The 20,823-nt window shown below is 53.9% G+C and overlaps 1 protein-coding gene across 3 annotated transcripts; it reads right to left on the bottom strand.

The window, feature by feature from the left end:
- Positions 1–9,945: 9,945 nt before the first annotated feature.
- Cnksr1 (connector enhancer of kinase suppressor of Ras 1) lies at positions 9,946–20,473 on the bottom strand. Of its 3 annotated transcripts, none has more exons than XM_005394846.2 (21): positions 20,354–20,473; positions 17,989–18,146; positions 17,701–17,882; positions 17,055–17,139; positions 16,601–16,642; positions 16,424–16,528; positions 15,176–15,235; positions 15,008–15,076; positions 14,555–14,656; positions 14,414–14,475; positions 14,244–14,338; positions 14,029–14,135; positions 13,921–13,951; positions 13,399–13,571; positions 11,961–12,034; positions 11,730–11,801; positions 11,373–11,446; positions 11,226–11,287; positions 11,030–11,132; positions 10,770–10,951; positions 9,946–10,535 (listed from the first exon to the last, which is right to left on the bottom strand). In XM_005394846.2, the coding sequence occupies exons 1-21, from the start codon at positions 20,403–20,405 to the stop codon at positions 10,266–10,268; spliced, it is 2,160 nt and encodes a 719-aa protein (XP_005394903.2). In that variant the 5' UTR covers positions 20,406–20,473; the 3' UTR covers positions 9,946–10,265. The 3 variants fall into 3 exon arrangements, with proteins under 3 accessions (XP_005394903.2, XP_005394904.2, XP_013375119.1); XM_005394847.2 differs by having other exon boundaries at positions 14,265–14,338; XM_013519665.1 differs by lacking the exon at positions 16,601–16,642.
- Between the last annotated feature and the right edge of the window lie 350 nt (positions 20,474–20,823).

Genomic DNA, 20,823 nt, shown 5'->3' with positions numbered 1-20,823 from the left:
GGGAGCCAGCAGGCAGGAAGCTAGCCAGCCAGAAGGCTGGCGCTCCCCACCCGCAGCTCCCTGTGCGCCGGAAGCCCTCCTTCCGGGAAACCCTGAGGCCGGGGGTGGGTTTTTTTTTTTAAATCAGCTTTTTTTTTCCTTTTATCAGGTCAGTGTTGCTTAAATTTTGATTTCTCTAACGGCCAGAGATACTGGACATTTTTTGATGTATTTAATGGCCATTAGTACTTCTTGTTCTGACAAGTATCTGTTCATTTCAGGTCCCCATTTTTTATAATTTTATTTTGTTTTTTGTTTTTTGGGTTTTTTTGTGGTACTGGGAATCGAACTCATGACCTCACACTTGCCAGGCAGGGGCTGTGCCGCTGAGCTAAATCCCCAGCCCCCCAGGTCCCCATTTTTTGATTGGATGTTTTATTTTGGAAGGTCTAATCTTTTTTTAGTTCTTTATTTTATTTTATTTTATTTTTTGGTACCAGGAGTCAAACTTGGGACCTTGTGCTTGCCAGGCAGGCACTTGTGCCACTGAACTATATCCCTGGCCCTAGTTTTTTATGTATTCTCCTCTGTCTGAGGAGTAGCTGGCAAACACTTTTTTCCCATTCTGTAGGTTGTTTCTGCACTGTTGGTTCCTTCCTTCGCTGTGCAAAAGCTTTTTAATTTGATATGATCCCATTTGCTGAACTCTGTTATTTCTTGTGCAGTTGAGGTTCTGTTCAGAAAGTCCATGTCTGTGTGTATGTCTTCAAGAGTTTTGCCTATTTTATCTTCCAACAGATCATTTATTTTAATATTTAGATCTTGGATCCTTTTGTCTCTCGAGACAGAGTCTCACTATGCAGCTCAGGCTGACCTTGAATTTTCTATGTAGTGCAGGCTGGCCTCAAACTCATTCATGGGGAATCTTCCTGCCTCATCCTCCCAAGTGCTGGGATTATAGGTGTGCGCCATCATGCCCGGCCTCAATAATTAATTGAGGAAAGAAAAAAGAAATGTCATTGATTGGCTGTGAGAACTTGAGCAGGTTTTAATCTCCCTGAGCCTTCATTTACTCATCTGCAAAATGGGAATAATAATGAGACATGAGAAGCATCTGACTCTCCTTTTCCTGTCTCGCCAGAGGTGGGTGAGGTTTGGCCAAGGGCTGCCGTGTTCCTCTTCCTCCTCAGGTCCCTTCAGTCTACCTTGCTTCTCTCCCACAATGCACTGGGACAGCTTGCTTCAGTGTCCTCCCTGGCTACTTGGTAGCCACTCTCCTCCAGAGCTCTGACAGGGGTGCAGCTAGGCTCTAAGCCAGGATGCCACCCCCTCTTTGAAGAAGTGGAGAGGGAAACCAGCCTGGCATAGCTAAGATCAAAGGCAGAGGGACCCAGGCTCATTTTTAACACCCCAATCCCCCCAAACCCCAATTAGCTGTCATGAACACAACCAGCCCTCCCAAAGATTTCCTGGTTTCAGATTCAGCGGTTTTTTTCCAGAGAGGGGACAACTGTCAATCACATGGCTCAGCTGCCTACTCTTTGTCTGAACCACAGCCTTGACAGCTATGGCCATCCTGGAGCCCTGCACTCATTTGAATCAGTCGTTGGCCTGCACTTAGACCAATCAGCAGGCCCAAGTTTGAACCAATCACAGGCTTACCCGTAGACCCATCACAGGCCTGTGGGTGCTATGTAAGCAACTCTCCCCTTACCCTTCTCAGGATAGTTGAGAAGGGCTCCCTCCTGCGTACTGATGCCCCTGTGCTGCCACACAGGACCTGTTAAAATGAAGACTCCCTCTGGTGGTCCTGCGAAACTGCTTGTGATATATTTCTTGAGTCGTGTGGGCTTGGAAAGTCCTATGCATCTAGAACAGTTGTTTTAAAAGAAGGAGAAATAGACGTGAGGGGCTGTTAGCTCTGAAGAGCTCCAGAGAACAGCAGGCAGTGGAGATCAGTGGCTGGCAGAGCCTCCAACAACCGGCGAATTCTCCTGACTCTGAGAGGTCGGCCTCTGGCTCTGTCAGCTAACACCATGTAGCATTATTCGGCATCCTCAGGTGCCATCAAGGGCACTAGCTGAGCTATACTTCACAGACTTATGATTTCTATCAGGCTTGAGCAAAAGAACCCTCAACTGATTGGCAGCAAGCATTCCTTCACTCGGCACTTACTTTATCCCTGAGATTCAGATAAGACTGACAAGATTGTGCTCGTGGGTACAAAAGCACCCAGAATGAGCCACAGCCTGAGAGCTGGTCTGGCACTAGCGGATCTCTGGGGTCTGACACACACTTACCTCTCACTCACAGAATGCTGAGCAGTCTTTATAGATGTTGATACTGGCAAAGAACTCATGACCACCTGAACGAACTGGTTGGGGTCATTGCTTGTGGCCTTGAAGATCGCAGAGTGGCAGGCTGAGGGTGGCTGTTCTGTTCTTGAGCGGAGTTGAGACCTGAGGATCTGTGAAAATGCTCAGCGGGTAGTGGTGTCCCCAGTCCTCAGAATGGAACTTCAGAGGGGACGCGCATTCACTCGCCTCATGGAGTACTGGTAGCCATGGAGAATGAGGGGAGGGAACACATCTCAGTGAGGTGCCATCTCGGAGATCCCTAGACCCAGGACCCTTGAAGCCACCACCCCCTATGGGATTTACACAAGCAACCTCTATGAACTGCTCTGCAGAAGCATCTTCCTTCTCCCTCTAAAGCTCTGAGTTTCCATCTCAGAGCTGCCTGTCTGTGCCTGATGAACGGGCATAACAGGCCAATGTCTTGAGACTGTGGATTTTTGCCTGGACTAGAGGTAGAAGTGAGAACTCAGAAGCCTCCCAGAGCCCGGCCAAACAGGAGGCTAATGGGGGAGCACCAAGGGGAGAGTCCACCGCCTGGCTGACGTCCACCACCAGTGGGTACACACAGCTGAAGCTGAGCATTTGCAGTCAGTATTGTTGGAGCCAGAAAGGACCTGCACAAGCTACACTTCCAGAATACAGACTTGGCTATTGTTGGTCTAGAAAAGACAGGGGCTGGGTGTGGTGGCCTGGGAATGCCTATAACCCCAGCATTTGGGAAGCTGAGGCTAAAGGATAGCTGAGAGTTTAAGGCCAGCCTGGGATACACTGTGAGTTCAAAGCCAGTTTGAAGTAATCCCAACACTCAGGAGGCTGAGGCAGGAAGATCAACCGAGTTCAAGCCCAGCCTGGGCTACATAGTGAGTTCAAGTCCAGTCTGAACTACTTTGTGAGACCCTCTCTCAAAAAACTAAAAAATAAAAAAGAGGTAACCATTACCCTTTAATCTCCATCTTCATGGGCAAGTGATTACTTAAATAAATATAATAGCTAAAGTTCACTGACTTTGTTTTGTTGCCAGAAATAAAGCAGTTAGTTAAAAAGGACACTAAAAGCGGGTTCTGGGGCCATAGTTATAGATTTTGCTGTTCCATGTTGACTCTGCAACTGTATTTTATAACCTAAGCAAGGTACCCCATGAACTCCTGGGTGGCAGAACTAGAGATAATAACATAATAGCAGGAGAAATAAAGATACCTCTTTTTTGCAGTGCTAGGGAGTGAATCTAGGCCTTTGCACATGCTAGACATGCACTCTACTGAGTTAAAAAAAGTTATGCTCTTTTATTTTGAGACAGGGTATTGCCAGATTGCCCAGGCTGATGTACAACTTGCCATCCTCTTGCTTCAGCCTCAGTAGCTATAATTACAGCCAAGTGCCATCATCCCTGGCTTCACTGTCATCTCTTTAGGGCAAAAATGTTTTCAACTGCGCCCAGGGAACCCCAGTTCCTTGAAAGGGTATGAAAGGTGTTGGGAGAAAGTGACCCAGCAGGGTACTCCTGGAACGACGGGGATTCAGACCCATAAGCCTCTCTTGTCCGTACCTCTCTCCCCAAAGGCCCAGGGGCCCTGTTCGGGGATGGGGGAATGGCTAGGGTGCGGAGGAGCATTGCCAGTATGAAAAGAATGAATGCCCTGACATGGCCATGCCTGGGACCGACTGCAGGATGACGCTGTTGACCCTAGCCAGGGACTCTACTCTTGCGAACATGTCCACCAGCCCTGCAGCAGAGCCTCTTAGGGTGCCCTTGATCTTGCTCAGGCCCCTCCCTCTTCGCTGCCCCCCACCAAACTGCCCAGAGATGCAGAGCTGAGCCCAAGCTGGTAACAACTTCCCTTCCCATTCCTGGGGGCCAGGCAGGTTCCCCTCTCTTCTCCAGACCTCCCCGCTCACCTGAGTAGAGATGATACTGACTTCCTCAACGAAGAGCCCCAAGAGTGACATACAAGTGATAACGGAGCTGAGAATGTTCCATCTGTCCTGGAAGGGATTTGGGCTAGTCCCAGGGGGTCTGTCGGGCCCATCCCATGGAGACATTCTGAGTTTGCCCTCCCTGTACCACAAGGATAGGGGGCCAATGTCCTGGTTAGAGCAGGGCCAGTCAGTCATCATCCACTGCAGTCACCCTGTCATCCCCCAAATGTTCCACAAAACCCTGTGCACTCGTGGTCCCATACATGTGTCAAGAGCCAACTGCAATCTCAGAGACATATATACACGACTAGCCCACCTTGGCAGGTGAACTGCAGAAAATTGGCTTGTAGGTGGGTGTGGTGGGGCATGCCTGTGATTCCAGCACTCAGGAGGCTGAGGCAGGAGGATCACTGCAAGTTCAAGGCTGGCCTGGGCTACATAGTGAGTTCAAAACCAGCCTGAACTACATGGAGAGACCCTGTCTCAAAAAAAGAAGAAAGAAAGAGAAAGAAGGAAGGAAAAGAAAAAAAAAGAAAAGAAAAGAAAGGAAAGGAAAGGAAAGGAAAGGAAAGGAAAGGAAGAAAAGAAAGAGAAAGAAAGAACAAAGGAAGGAAGAGTAAGTGACAAAAGCAAAGTGCAGAACAGTGTTTATAGTAGACTACTGTCAGGAAAGGGAGGACTAAAAATATCTATTTGCTTATGTCTGTAAAAATAACTACCAGGAGGATAAACAAGTGACTATAAATATAAGATTACCTAGAGAAGGCAGGGTGGGGGGAAGGGGGTGAGGAGATTGGAATGACAGCAAGAATTCCATGTTAACCTTTCAATATAGTTTTGAGCAATTTGTATCTGTATTAAATATTCAAAAAGAAAACTATATTTTATTTTATTTTATTTTCTGAGACAGGCTCTCATTATGTGGTTCAAGCTGGCCTTGAACTCCCTATGTAGTCCAGGCTGGCCTCAAATTTGCAGTGATCCTGCTGCCTCAGCCTCCCGAGTGCTGGGACTACAGGCATCTACCATCCATCTGAGAAAACTATATTTTAATGGAAAAAAAAGTTCTTAAATTTTTGGGGCAGCTCAATAAACACATTAACATATCCTGGTCCCTTTTACTCAGTCTGTTCCTACACATATACAGAGGCATGAGTCTAACTGTCTACACATCTATCCCTGTTATCCATTCAGTATTAAGCTCCTACTGTATGCTGTACCCAGAACCATTTCCAGAGGATACAAGGTGCACAGACTATGTTGGGGGAGGGTGGAGAGACTGCATTTCAACTCAGTATCTAAGTACACAGTATCGTGGAGCAACATCTTGCCTGGCCTGGGAGACATGGGAAGAGACCACCTGGAGAGAAGACATCCAGTGAGTCTTTGGTACCAGTAAAGGAAGAATTTTTTAAAAGTTGAAAATTACAGGAAATTCAAAGTTTGAAGTCAAAGATTGAATTCAAATCCAAAGTTTGACTAGAATAGAGCCAGGCACAGTGGTGCATGCCTGTAGCCCCAGCTACTCTGGAGACTAAGGTGGAAGGATCACTTAGGCCCCAGTGTTCAGAGCCAGCCTGGGCAGCACAGTGAGATCTCATCTCCGAAAAAGTCCCCACCCTCTTCTGGACAAAGCTGCCTGGGAACGTAGGCACGTCCAGTCATGCGTGTGCCGTGTGGCTGCTTTTGCGCTGCCTGCAGAGGGGAGCAGTTGCATCAGAGACCGTGGAACCTGTGAGGCTTAAAGCATTTATTATCTGGGGCCCTGGTGCACAGAAAAGGTTTGCTGACACTGTTGCTGCGGAACCCTGTAGATCTCATTTCTCAAATCAAGCGTAGCCTGACTGCAGAGCTCGGGGAGGCTGGAACAGAATTGGAATTAGAACCCAGGGAAGCCACACTTCTAGTCCAAGTTATGTTCTGTCATATCACAGACATCTCATAACAAATCTCTGTCTCTGTCTCTGTCTGTCTCTCTGTCTCTCTCTGTCTTTACAAACACACACCTCAGTTTGCAGGGTAGGAAGGGACTGGGTGCTGTAGGTCCCCCAGGGAAGAGTAGGGGCAAACACAGGGAGGTCCCAGAATTTTACCTTCCAGAACACCCAGAATCCATTGCGGCAGCTGAGAAGCATCTCACCCATAAGGCTCTCACCCACGGTAGAGGACAGCTCCGTGCTTCTACATGGGAGACGGAGGAGAACAGGGATGCAGAGGCATCAGTAAACGGAGCTGGGTGAGGCCAGGGAGATGGCGTGTCTCCAGGAAAGGAGAGGCCTGTGTCCCTGCTTTTTCCCCTTGGCTCTTCTGTTACTTCCTTTAGGGCACACTTTCCGTGCACACATCATGCGTGCCTTGTTTCTTGTGACTCTCAACACTGACGCAAAGCAGGTCCCATTCCTCCTTGTTAGGTGAGGACTGGAGAGGGGCCGTGTGCACACAGCTGGTCACTGGGAGTTCTTGTCTACCACAGGCCTTCACTCCTAACCTCTAAGGCAGGAGTATCTGGGGAAATGAGGTGGGGGAGAGGTGGAACAGGCCTAGGAGTGGGAAGAAAAGGCCTGAGCCATGTGGCTGAGAGATACCAAGCCCCAGGGCCCTTTTCTGCTTGCCCCAACCGTTCGTGCTTTTCCATGGGCCCATCCACCTCTGTCACTTAAATTCCTGGGGTCTTTTCCTGTGTGGGTCCAGGACGGGTACCCTGGGTGCATGATTAGGGTCTGTGCAAAACCCAACTCCATCCAACTCCTTCAGCGTCCTTAAAGCTGTGACTCAACTAACAACCTTACCCCCTCCTTCCATCCAGGTATCACCAAAGTCACTCTGGCTCCTCCCCTTCTTTATTTCAATGGCTGACAGACTCAGCATCTTGAGGCTCACTGCCGTACTTGGGCCTTCCCCTGCTTCCACCCAGCTGGGGGTTAAGGTTTATGGGCGCCCTGCCTCCTCCAAATTCCCAAAGCGCTGTCAGGGATCATGGCTGTCTGCCTACAGGAAGAGAATCCCCCTGGGCCTTGTGGTGACCTATGTCCCAACACAAAACACCAGCCACAGGTCAGGCGTGGTGGTGCACGCCTGTAATCTCAGCACTCTGAAGGCTGAGGCAGGAGGATTGCCATGAATTTGAGACCTGCCTGGGCTCCGTAGTGGATTCAAGGCCAGCCTGAACTGCATAGCAAGACCCTGTAGCAAAAAACAAAATAACAACAAAAGTAGTGGCCCCGATGCCATTGCCAAAGCCAGAAACTTAACTTCCTGCTATCCCTTTGTTTACATGCATGAGAGGAAGACGTGTGGACACAAGGGAGCACAGAGTAAGTGCTCACCAAGGGTGAGCTCTCCTGTGGTGGATCAGAAAGGCTCCTAGCTCACCTCCCGGAGAGCCTCCAAATGCATCTGCCCTTTTCTCATCCACTACCACTGTCCTGGTCCAAGTCCCAGCCTCTTTCACCTGCACCTCATTCACCTGCAGTAGGGTCCCTCCTGGCCCATCTTCCTCTAGTCCTGACCTCTTCCCTTCAGTGGTCCACACTGGGGCAGCCACTGCAGATTTTCTAAAACATCTGTCTGGTCATTTCCCTTTTCTTTTCTTTTTTTTTTTTTTTTTTTGAGACAGTGTCTCACTATGTAGTCCAGTCTGGCCTGGATTCATTATCCTCCTGCCTCAGCCTCCTGTGTGCTGGAATTACAGGAATAAGCCATCACCTCTGGCTTCCTTATTCTTTACTCTTACTATCACCTTCCCCAGGAAGCCTTCCCTGACCTCCCAGATGAGGTTTACTTGCTATATTTGAGTTCCCATGCACTCTGGTACTCAAGTCTTTTTTTTTTTTTTTTTTTTTTTTGAGACAAGACCTTGCTAAGTCACTGAGTTTTTGTAGCCTGGGCTCAAATTTGTAATCTTCCTGCCTCAGCCTCTTACAGTGCAAGGTTTACAGATGTGCACCACAAAACCCAGCTATATTTTTTTGAGACAGAGTCTTGCTGTGGAGTTTAGGCTGGCCTTGAACTTGCAGCAGTCTTCCTGCCCCAGCTCCTGAGAGCTGACATTACAGGCATGCACTACCATGCCTGGCCTACTCAGGCACTTATAATGGCGTGTTTGTCTGACTGAAATAGGAGCAGGGTTTGTTGTGCTTACACTTGGAACCTTGGCACTGAGCAGTTAGCACCTGGCCTGGAGTGATTGATTCTCCCCTAGGGACTGCTATTAAGATTGATCCTCTCTTTATGAGCTGCCCATTGTCTGCCTCTGCTCACACCATTCTGCCCTTCTACAAATCCAGTGCATTCCTCAAAGGCGGGATCCACAGTTTCCCCCACCATGAAGTCTTCCTTGATCTTCTGATTCCTGGAAGGTCAGACCTGACATCCATGGAGAGCATCTAGCCAACCATATAGACAGACAAGGGGCCCATGGCCCGAGAGAGAGAGAGATGGGTCTTGCCCTAGGTCCCCATCACAGCCAGTGGGGGGCGGAGGTCAGGCTGGCGTCCCACATGGTTAAGGAGCTGGAGAGCCATGGTGATGGCGCTGGTCGCCAGCAGCCAGGCCAGCATCAACTGGAAGGCTGGATGCTGCAGCTTGATGTCCATGTGAGTGATGAACTCGTGTGGCCCAGGCATCCTGGGAGAGGGCGGAGACTTTCTTCAGGCAGAAGTCACCACACACGGCCTCCACCTGGGCATTTACTCTCAGTGAATCTCTGTGGGCAGCTGCTGAAGATCCTGGAACATCGGCGTCGATGCAGAGCATTGCCGCCAGCCCCCACAGCCCTCCCGTTGTTACCCACGTGCTTATGATGTTGTGGTGGCTGATGAGCATTTGCTCCTCTGGCCGCTGAAGGGCTGCTGTGTGGTCCTCTGCAGGAGAGAGGAGCCGGGGTAACTGCTGCCCCTGGCCACCTCAGTGGGGGAGCCAGGCAGGGGCCGCCTACCAGCATGGTGCAATGTTTGACATCGTGTCTGTCTTTTGCTGCTACCAGGTTATTGCTACTCTCTCCCCTCCCCTCCTTCAAAGCAACTTTGCTCCGGGCAGTTTCAGCCTCGCAGAGGTGGCTGTGACCTCCAGCCTTCCTCATTCTATCAAGTCTTTCCAGCTGGACGAGCCCTTCCCACTGCCCCCTGGCACCCACAGAGTGAACCAGGGACATCTGCCAGCAAGGGGCTGCTGAGCCGGGCTGGGCTCAGAGCCAGAGGCCGATGAGAATAGGCCAGGTGTCCCGTGTGGCCTGGATGGAGCCAGGGGCCACGGTCCTACTCTGGATGTAGAAGCTGGAGGCAGGGCTGAGCTGAGGAGAGGAGATGCCCTGCGCCAGCACCTTTCCTCCCCCAGGGGCGCCCCCACCTGTACCCCCCTGCCCTTCATCTACCTGTCCCCCCTCCCAGCTCGGGGCTGCACCCCTTGTCCTTGTTTCTCCACCTGCCAAATCAAAGTTTTCCACTTGTCCTCACTGGAAATAGGGCAGGGGAGCACCTCTGGCCTCCCAGGGGCTGGGGAGGGGTGGACGTGGGTTAGGAGCCTTCCCTAGCCGTGGACCACAGCCCTTCGCCCTGGCAGGCAAGAGCTTCAGGTGCAGCCATGGGTGCACAGGGGGTTCGTCAGCCACACTGGGGCCGAGAGCATTCACCCCCTTCCTTCCAGTCCTCTCTGGGAAGCAAGTTCCTGGCTCTAAAGTAGAGGCACACATGGATGCACTTCAGAGAAATCGACTTTATTTGCTGGAAAAACACATCTCATTTAAATAAACACCTGTCCAGAACCAGTTCGAGGAAATGAGCACTGCTGAGGGACAGTGGGGGTCAGGCTGTGCCCCTCAAATCTGAAATGGGGGGGTTCTCAGGAACGAGGTGGCGAAAGCTCACTTTACCCCACTCTAGGGGAGACAGGAGCAGAAATGGCATTGGCACTATTGCCAGCCCTGAACAGAACCTAGCCGCCCCAGGTGTGTCAGAGGCTGGGGATGAGGTGGTCCTCAGGGTCAGGGGTCAGGAGCTAGGGTGCTGGCCAGGGTCAGAGGTCAGGAGGTTGGAGGTTGTTCTCTGGGGTCAAGGGGCAAAGATGGGAGGGCTCCTCAGTGTTAGAGGGGAGGGACTGGGGAGACTGTTCTCCGGAGCCAGAGGTCAGGGCTTGGGAGCTGGCCTCCGCGGGGACCACTCCCCAGGCCCCCAGGCAGTCTGAGTACAGCTCCTGGTTCTGCTCCTTCCACCTGCGAAACTTCTCTGCGGTCAGCTCAGGGTCACCCAGCACTTCGTCCAGGGCCTGCAACTCCTGCATCTTTGCCTGCCCGGGGGACAGGAGGTAAGAGGCCGTGATCACCCAAGGAGGGGGCAGGGCCCCAGCCCAGAGCTAAGTCCAGAGTCCTACAGCTAGAACCCAGCACCTGGCCAGCCTGGCACGAGGAGAACACAGAGCTGGGCTCAGTCCACAGCTGAGCCCAGGGCAGAGCCAACGGCAGTAACTGAAGCCTGAAACCCACAGGCGGGTCCCCGGCCGCGCCCGGCGTCCCCAGCTGACCTTCAGTGTACTCTGTAGCGCCCGCACGCGGTGCACTCGCTCGTTGAGGTGGGGGTCTCGATTGCGCCGCATGAAAGAGCTCCGCCACTCCTCCTGGGTCAGGGGCTGTGGCTGGCCCAGCAGGGACACGCCGCCCTGCCTCAGCCCCCGAACCATTCCTTCCAGTGCTCCCTCACTGCTGTCTGTGGGGGCAGGGAGCAGGATGAGGCAGCGCCCGCCGCAGCCCCCTTCCACCGCCCGCTCGCGGCTCGGCGCAGCACCTGTCAGGGCAGCCAGGGAGGCCCGCAGGCTGCGCTGCGTCGTCGGGGAGGCCGCGGGGGACATGTCTCCGTGGAGCGGACTCCAAGACTGCGCTGGGCTGGGCTGAAAGTGGGGAGAAGGAGAAGAGGGCCCAGCCTGAGCCCCTGGTCCTTCTGTCTACCCCCACCCTCCTACCCCAGAGCAGTCCCCACTCACTGAGGCTGAGCGGGACCCGGTGTCCTCGTCATGGTCCTCCCCTTCTGTTTCACTGTAGCAGTCTAGGGTGGGGAGCAGCAGTTGCAGAACACTGCAGAGGCCCTAACGAGATCCAATTTCCTCTTCCCGCTCCTGTGAGATACCTACCTTCTTCTCGAGCTGAGGGGGTCCGGCCTGGAGACTGGTACTTGGAAATGCAGGTGATGAGGTGCCGTACCCACCTGTGGAAGTGTGAACAGGGGCTCATACATGTTAGGCAAAAACTGCCCTTATGCTATATCCCCATCCCTTTTCATTTTTTGAGACAAAGACTCCCTAAGTTGCCCAGGCTGGACTTGAGTTTGAGATTCTCCTGCCTCAGCCTCCTCAGCAGCCGGGATTATAGGAATGCACCAGCAGGCCCAGCTCAACTTCTTTTTCATCAGAGGCCTGGAATTTGATCCTAACTCCCAAGTGCTGAGGCTGGGAGCTTTATGGGAGTAGGGAAGGGGTGGTGGCACTCACATGCTCAGATCAGAGAGGGTATCAGCCGCAAAGACAAAGGGTTTGTACACCTCATGCGTGAGTTGGAACACACTGCCAGGGAGCAGAAGGGCATCACTCAGCCTCCACACAGCTGTGCCCATCCAGAACCCAGACAGGCTGGGCCAGGAATCCCACCACCTGCCATGCAGCCACCCTACCCACCACTCTTTCTTGCCCCGCCCCCCAGCCCCGCCTCCCCCAGGACTTAACTATTTTTTCTTCTGATCATGTCCACTTTCCAGACTATAGTTGGAGATGTTGATGAGGCCCTGGGCCTTTTCATCCTGAGATGTCAACAGCATAGGGTCAGCTTGGAGGCTGGGTACCCTCAAGGCCTGGTCTGCTCCTTAGTTACCTCTCGGGCTCCCAAGGGAAGTGGAGGGGAGAAGGGGTTTCCTGGGCTGTAACCAAACCACAGCTCTCTGTTTCTGGGGCTCACGACAGGAGGTACCTCTGAGCCAGGAAAAGGTCACAAGGACATCCACAGAAAGCCAGTGGCCGAGGATGGCAGCTCAGTGGTGGAGCACTTGCCCAGCATGTGCTAGGCCCTGACTTTGATCCCCAGCAAAGGAAGGAAGGAATGAAGGGTGGAAGGAAGGGTGGAAGAAAAGGAAGGAGGGAGGGAAGAAGGAAGGGGGAGGGAAGGAGGGAGGGAAGGAGGGGGTGGGGAGGGAAGGAAGAAAAAGGGAGGGAGGGAGAAAGGGAAGGAGGAAGGGAGAGGCAGCCAAGAACAAGCCAAGAAAGGGGAGCCTGCTTATGCATTTGTTCCCTTGTAGAGACCCATGAAGCTGCTTCAGACCAATGAGCTGTGCAAATGCCTGTCTTCTTCCTGATTTTCTTTCCTCTTTCATCTGACCAACACTCAGGTATTGCTTTCTCGGAGAAGCTTCTGGACTCCTCCCGCTAGAAGGGGCCTCTCTGCTGGGCTCACACACATCTCTTAAGCTTTACCTCCACCTTAACACGTGTCCCCCACTGTCCTTGAGAAGGTCTGCATCCCTCTCCCCTGCCAGCCTCTCAGTTCTGGAGGGACAGAAACCGTCCAGTTATCTCTTGTGTCCTCCGTGTCCAGAGCTGGATTAATGTTGAGTGAAAAAATGGTCAAATCATCCATCACTAGGCTGGACAGAATATCAGGAGGAGGAGGACAAAAGGACAGAATAAAAGCGACTTCCTCTGTATTTTCTAAGACACCTTCTCCAAACTTCTTTTTTGGGGGGTACTGGGAAATCAAACCTAGAGCCTTGCATTACGCACACACCGTATTGCCGAGCTATGACTTCAGCCCCTCCAAACTTTTTTGTTTTGTTTTGACATTGTCTACAGTGTTACTCTGTAGTCCAGGCTGGCCTCAAACTTGTTATGTAGCCCAGACTAGCCTTGAACTTGTGATCCTCCTGCCTCAGCCTCTTGAGTGTTGGAATTACAGGCATGCACCACTATGCCCAGCTCTCCCCAAACATCTTTTACACACATATGAACGCGTTTCTTTCCAAAGAGCCATCCCCATTTATAGATGGGAACGCCGAGGCCTTGGAAGGTCTGGGGCCCACCGCTGATGACAGACGAGAGTAGATGGGGGAGACAAGAATCAAATCTCTGAAGCAACTCACTTGCTAGCTATGTGAGTGTGTGTGAGGGGTCTCACCTGGGGCTGCCGGTACCAGTATAGCATGTGTCCCTTGAGCATGAACCAGCAGCGGCGCCAGCGTGGACCCATGAAGCCCCCGGGTGTCTTGCGCAGCAGGAGCCAGCCATCACAGTCCGGCCGGCCCAGCTCGCGGCAGGACACCCGCCGCCGGCTCAGCTTTGTCGCCACGCCTGCAAGAGCACAGCAGGGCCGGGGTGGTGAGAGGCGGTGAGGTAGCCCCGCTCCCCAGACCTCCCGAGCGTCCCCCTCTGAGATGTCTGAAGCCACACTCTGGGCTCAGAATGTCACACACGTCATCCCTGAGGCAGGGAGGGCTCTTTCAGAGATGAGTCAGCTGAAGATCGAGGGACCAGGCATCGGGTCAAAATCACAGAGCTGATAAAAGGCCCTGGCTGGGAGCACGATCTGTCTGACCCAGATCACAGGCTGTGAGGGAAGCGGGTGGGGCACTGTCCCAACACAGGAAGATTTCCGAGAAGTCCTCAAATGGGGGGCCTCCACCCACTCAGGCACTCATACCTTTGGATCGCTTCTGACCAAGGGGTGGATGCTGAAAGGAATGTGCAGGGGTTAGAGAAGGTCTAGGTCCACAGCCCACATCGCTCCTTGCTGATCCCCTGACCTTACCTTGTCAGGGGGTCCTGGGGACCCGGGAGTCTCCGCTATTCCTGCTGGGAATGTGGCTGGAGAGGCAGGGGTGGTGGGCAGGGGCTCGTGTTCAAGGCAGGTAGAGTCTGTCAGGGAGGGAAGCGAGGGGGAAGGTCCATGGGCCCAGTCCCAGGCCTGGGGCGGGGTGGTGGTCAGAGCCGTGTGCCAGTGCCTTGCTGGGGAGAATCTGTCACCTGCTGGGGCTTTGACACTCCCTGTCCAAGCAGGGCTGGGCGTAGGATATGGGTCTGAAGTCGGGTCGAAGGCGAAGTCTTCTTCAGATGGGACCCTGCGAAAAGCACGCAGCGGTGAGATGAGCCCATGGTCCCCCCACCAAGGGACACCCCAGGGCCGAGTCTGGTACCTGGAAGACAGGGGAGCCACAGCCAGCGACGGGCTTCCCAGGTGAGGGGAGTCCAGGGGTGTCTGGGGAACCATCAGAATCAGGGTTCTGGAGCCGACAAGAGCAGTGTGAAAGCAGGGAGGGGTGGGGGGGGCTGGTTACCTGCGGAGGGGTCTCCGGCACCGGAACCTTCTTCAGCACTAAGCTGACCCCGGCGGGCTCCCTCAGCAGCTCCCTCACCACGTTCTTATGGAGCCAGCCCACCTGGGGAACAAGGACAAGGGACGGGGCAGGGACACTGGGCTGGCATCAAGCTGGGCAGGGGGCTCTGAAGCAACCCACCAACACTTGCCCTTGCACTTGGAGCTCTCCCTGAGCTTCCTCCTACCCCGCCTCCGGGGAGCCTCTGTAAGCCCCTTCACCTCGGCTGTGCGGAGGAAGGTGAGAGGGCCTCGGGATGCGCGGCTGGCAAGGGCATGGGGCTCTCACGTGGAAGCCAGTTCTGAACATCCTGGTGGGCAGCGTCCACAACCCTGTTCTTGCCAAAGGGCAGCACCCTGGGCCGCTTTCCCCACCCACTAGCCCAGGGCTCCACTCAGACCCCGCCTCACTCACCACCACCTGCTCGTTGATCTGGACCACCTCATCTCCAGGCAGGATCTGCAGGTGGGAGTCGGTGGGGACCTGGGATGGGGGAGTGGGACCCAGAAAGTGGGCTCTCTAGTGCCTGGAGCCAGTGAATGGGCATTCAGGGTGGGTGGCTAAGAAGGGGTGGGATCCTACCTGGGTGCCCACGCAGGACACAAAGTGCAGGCAGTTGGTGGTGGTTTGGATTTGCAGGCCCTGCAGAGGCAGAGGCTACAGTCACTGAGGGCTTGGTGCCAGCAGGGCCAATGGGCCCCAGGACTCTACAGTGGGTAGAAACGGGGGTGGGAGTAGAACTGGCCCCAAGTTGGCACTGCCCCAACTTGCTGCTCGGCTTTGGGCTTCCCACTCCTCCCTGGGCCTCTGCTTCCTCCTCTGAAAAGGTCAGAGGGAAGCCAGGGTCACTGATTTCTGAGATACCAAGTTCACAGACTTTCCTGAATGCAGAGGGACAGGACAGGACAGAACAGGGGCAGGGCTCGGGGCTCTGGACTTCCTAGCCAGTCAAGATTAAAGCAATAAAGCTCGTATCTTTTCCTCTCTCCTAATCTGTCCCCGAGACCCTGCTAGGCCTGTGTCAAGGGTTGGAATGTGTAACCTGAGACCATACTGCCACAGCCCCTCAGGACCAGGGAAGGGGCTACAGGTAGACCCTGTGGGTTTCCTGGTTTTTTTGGAACTGGAAGTTGAACCGAGAACTTTGTACATGATGGGCAAACACTTTACCACTGAGCTACACCCCCAGTCCTTTTTAAAGTTTTCTGTTTGTTTTGCTTTTTTGAGATAGACTCTTGATATGTAGCCCAGGCTGGCCTTGAGCTTGGGATCCTCCTGCTTCAGCTTCCCAAATGCTAGGATTGTAGACATGCACCACCACACCTGGCAAAATGAGTCCCTAAGTGTTTTAAATTTTTGAGACAGGGTCTCACTAAGTTGCCCAGGTTGGCTTTAAATTTGTGCTCTTCTTGCCTCAGCCTCCTGACTGACGAGGATTACAGGCATGCACAGCTGTGCCCTGCTGGACCTCCATTTTAACACCTGTGCACAATAGGCTTCCAGCCAGCAGTAAAGGACGCTGGAGACCCCAGAGCAGTGATGGCGAACCTTTTAGAGACTGAGTGCCCAAACTGCAACCCAAAACCCACTTATTTATTGCAAAGGGCCAACACTGAAATTGAACCTGAACACTGAGGTTTTAGTTCAGAGAAAACAACTGTTATCCAACACTCAGCTTCCAGGGGCGAACTGGCTCGAGTGCCAACAGAAGGGCTCTGCATCCCTGCACAGCACACATGCCACAGGTTCACCACCACTGCCTTGGACTATATCTCAGGGCCTAGACAAGGCTGCCCGGGGCTCAGAAGTGAGGTGCAGGTCAGGGCTCACCGACGGGTCGTCCAGCTGCACCTGCTGTAGCACAGCCTTCTGCTCCAGCAGCTCCTCTGGGGTGCAGCTCAGGATGTTGTGACAGATTCCAGACACGTGGCTGCACTGGGGGAGGGGCAGGTTGTACGTCTAAGCCTGATTCCACCCCCTCCCCATTCCCCCTCCGCCCCCACTCACGATCCTCAGGACTTTGCTCTCCTTGTCAGCCTTTGGGCAGTCCTGGAAGCAGAATGAAAAGTTGGAGCCTTTCCTGAGTAAGGGTGGGAGAGGGCTGCCTTTTCCTAAGAGCATGGGAGGGGGATCCTCTCTGTCCCTCCCAGCTTCCCTATAGGGCTTCAGAGTTTCAACCCCAAGTCCTCATTCCCCCGACACCAGCCTCCCAGGAGTCACCACACGTGCATGCCCTCTCCCGCCACCCCCTCTCGGCTGGCAAGCTTCCTGAGCTCCTCTGACAAGGAGGAGACCCAATGCCCCATCGCCCCATACCCAGCAGCAGGGCCTCTTCTCCTCCTGCGCTCGCTCCCTTGCCCCAGTCCTCACACCTGACCCTGCTCTGATTCACAGGTTATAAAAAGCTCCTGCCTGGTCTGGCCTCCTAGGCATGGGCCGAGCCTGGCCCCTGTCCTCCTACCTCTTGCAAAGCCTGGCTCAGCTCCCCACACAGCGCCCCGATCTCCTGGCAGGCTGAGAAGTCGTTTAACTGGGAGAAGAGGAACCTGGCCGGGGAAGCATGGGTCAGTGGTTCAAGCACTGCGATGCAGCACGCTGAGCCCATTTCTCACCCGAGGCCTGGGGATGGGTCTGCCCTGACAGGTTTTGCTTTGGAGTAAAGGAGATGACGATACATCTAAGAGCTTGGCACGGAACTTGGTTTTTCATGCCCCTGCTCCATGCAGGCCCTGGCTTAGGCATGATGTTGAACAATAGTTATATCGATACTTTAATTTCAGCTGTCATGAGCACTGTGAAACCTACAGCTCTGACAGTGGGTAACAGGGGAGGCTTCCCTGAGGAGACAGCACTTGAAGTGAGACCTACAGGACAAGTGGCAGCCGGTGAGGGGGCAGGGAAGTTCTCTAGTAGCCATCAATAAGACTGTTGTGATTACAAACCCGAGGCGGATAGGGACTCAGGCGGCCCAGTGCCCCTGCAGACAGAGTGACTTCTTTCACCTGCTCTGCCAAATCTCAACAAGAGCCAAGCTTTGTTTTTCTCCCAGGCCCTAGAGGAGGCCATGATGGACAGCGCCCCCTCACCGGTCACCCCAGCCCAGGTACCTGTTGAGCCAGAAGAGGACAGCACGGGCCTCACGCACCAGCTTCACAGCCGCACTGAGGACTTCAGTGGGGATCTCAGCGGTGTCCCCCAGGCATGCTTGGAATAAGCTCTGGAAGGCCTGGGTCCCCTCCAGCAGTGCCTCTGCCAGGCTCTGCAGGTTCTCTGTCTGTAGCCCAGTGCTCTGTGGCAGAAAGGGACAGGTCACTGCTCTCGCAGCAGCCAGCCCCCTGCAGGGACCCTCACCACACCGGTGGATGCTGCAACCAGTGTGGCTGGCGCTCACTCACCAGGGCCCGGAGCTGTTCCACCCCTTCCAGAATGAGCTCCTGGTGGCCTAGAGGCCACACTGTCAGAGCCTCCAGGCCTCGGGGGCACAGCTGGAGCAAGTACTTGCCAGGCAGCTCCCAGTCCTCAAAGGGATAGTCCTGTAGGGAATCGTCCAGGCCTGGAGGGACCGCAGGGGTCAGTGTGAGTGTGTGTGCGGGTGTCCTGACTTCTCAGGCCGCTGCTTTATTCTTGCAGAGCCCTTTTCCTTTGCATCTGTTGAAGGCCATATAGAGCAGTGGCTCTTGGTCTTTGGAGCAGCAGCAACAGCCACCTCACTGGGGAACTTGTCAGAAATCCCAGGCTTTCCCTACAACTGCTGAAGCAGGTGCTACTCAGGGGCGGGGCCTAGCAGCTTGTGTTTTAACAAATCCTTCAGGTGACTCTGATGTTCCCTCAAATCTGAGAACTAGTAAATGCCAGGCATGGTGGCGCATGCCTGTAATCCCAGCACTCAGGAGGCTGAGGCAGGAGGATCATTGCGAGTCTGAGACCAGCCTGGGCTACACAGTGAGCTCAAGGCCAGCCTGAACTGCAGAGTGAGACCCTGTCTCAAAAAAAGACAAAAAAAAAAAAAAGAGAACTAGTAAAATAGAGCAAAACTGTAGGGCCTTTGGAGTTCCATGTTTGGGTTCATGGTAGACAGGTAACAAATAAAAGCTATCACATTATTACTGCAAACTCTATCACGACCTACAAGGCCCTGCATGACTGGACCCTCCCACCCCCACGGCCTGGCCAATGTCCCAGCACAGCCCCTCCAGCTCCACACTTCAGACCCGGAGCACCAACCCCTTGCAGCTTCTGGAATTCCTTTGCCTCAGGTTCCCCGCATGTGCTATTCCTTCTGTCTGGACTGATATTCCAGCTCCTTCACTCCTTAGGTTGGGTTGGGGAGCCCTTCCTGATGTTCTCACCATCCCCTGAGCCTCCACACACTCCGGCACTTGACCAGTCTCTCCCACTTTATCACAGCCTCTTAAAAGATCAGGCCTTAAATACCATTTGTCTCTAGACTCCAGCCTGTGTCTGGCACAAGCTGACATTCAAAAATGAGAAAAATAATCCACTGAGAGCTTACTTGTGCTGGGTCAAGTCCCCCTCACCTTTCAGAACTGGGGATTGAATCCAAAGGCCTTCAAATGGGCTACATCTTCAGCCCTTTATTTATTTATTTATTCATTCATTCATTCATTTTTATTTTGAGATAGGGTCTCATCAAAGTGCTAGATTGCCCAGGCTGGGCTTGAACTTATGATCTTGTGCCCCAGCCTCTCAAAGTGCTGAGATTACAGGTGTTAGGTACTATGCCCGGCATGGGCCAGATTTTAAGGGCTTTTCACATATTGAAACATGCGATCTTTGCTGCGTTTCTAGTAGATGGTGACTACTCTCATCACCATTAAACAAAGGGGAAAACAGATGTGAATGGAGATTTGGTAGCTTGTGAGCTCATGGAGGAATTCTTCCCATTCTGAAGCAGGCTTTGTTGTGGGGAGTGCGCGTGCATGTGTATGTGTGTGTATGTGTGTGTGTGTGTGTGTGTGTGTGTGATCAACAGCTCTCCCTCACTCCCTGTGGCATTTAAGAGCACAGGATTGAGAGTTCATGACCTTGCTGCTTCCAGGCTCTTGAGGAGCTTCCTTCCCAAGTCCAGCTAGTGGCGGCCTCTCTCCCAGCAGACCCGACACTGTCCTACACATCCTAGCCACACCATGACGGTCTCATTTTGTCCACTTCACAGAAACTGCGGCCCGGGCCACAGAGCTAGCGGGTGTCTGCAGTGTATGTCTCCCGGTGGTTTCGGCTCCCAGGCCCTCTCTCTGGGGCGGTATCACCCCCTTCAGTCCGGCTGGGGCTTCTGCTTCTCTCACTGGGAGCTCAGACTGGGGAGAAGGGAAAATGACACCGGAGCTGGCCCTGCTCCAAGACTGAGCAAATCACTTCCAGCTCTGTATAGTTTCTGCTCTGAAAAATAGGTTTAACAGCGGGCCGCTGGTCCTGGGGCATGGGGAAGATGGAGACCCAGGAGGCGTGCGAGGGAAAGGACGCCCTTCTCTTTTCCTCCGCCCGCCTCCTCTTCGCCACCCTGTGCCCTCTTAGCATGTGGGGCGGTGGGGGAACCCAGGTCCTTCCTTCTGGGTTCCTGGGCTCCCCGGGGTCATCGCGTCCATCTGCCCAGACAGTACCTGGTACGCGGCAGACGCCTTGTAAATACTTGTTGACTGACTAACAGACTCCGCAGACTTTTGTTTTCCTCTCCCGACGTTCTGCCGCGGTACACCACGCAGGCTCCCTTCACCCCACCTCTGCCCCCGCCCCACCTACCTCTCAGCCAGGCTGCCACCTTCCCGGGGGTCCACGTCTCCACGGGATCCATGCTGAGCTCCGCCCGCAGCTTCCCGGCCGGTGCAGGAATTTCCGCTCTCAGAGGCCGGGTCCCGGGCGGGGCAGGGCCGGGGCGGGGCCGCCACATACCTGGGCCCGGTAGTCGCCCAGGTGAGGCACTGCCGCTGCCATTGGCCCAGCACCTGTCCACCTCCTGCCCCTCCCTCCAGCATCTTAATGAGGCTTTGGGTACTGGGCACCCGGCCAGGCGCCACGGGTGTGACTCCAGGACCTCAGAGCTGACCTGAGATGCCCACGCAAACCGGCCTCATAGACCAGAGGGGGCCCTGACCCTGGGGCTCCCCCAAAAGGGTAAGCGATAAGCGCAGGGGCAAAGCACTGTTGACCCCAAGCAAGAGTCAGGGGGTCAAACCCATGACAGTTCTTGTTAGCAGTGCCACCCCGGTCAG

This window comes from Chinchilla lanigera, unplaced genomic scaffold (assembly GCF_000276665.1).
Source record: "Chinchilla lanigera isolate Chin_1 unplaced genomic scaffold, ChiLan1.0 scaffold00051, whole genome shotgun sequence".
NCBI classification, from domain to species: Eukaryota; Metazoa; Chordata; class Mammalia; order Rodentia; family Chinchillidae; genus Chinchilla; species Chinchilla lanigera.
This window is presented reverse-complemented; position numbering and strand designations above follow the sequence as displayed.

Coding starts and splice junctions, on each gene's coding strand:
- Cnksr1 (XM_005394846.2), bottom strand. CDS start 20,405: ATGGATCCCGTGGAGACGTGGACCCCCGGGAAGGTGGCAGCCTGGCTG. Junction 14,339..14,413: donor GTGGCTCCCCTGTCTTCCAG/GTACCAGACTCG, acceptor TGCTTTTCGCAG/GGTCCCATCTGAAGAAGACT. Junction 14,136..14,243: donor GAGTGTCAAAGCCCCAGCAG/GTGACAGATTCT, acceptor CCTCCCTGACAG/ACTCTACCTGCCTTGAACAC.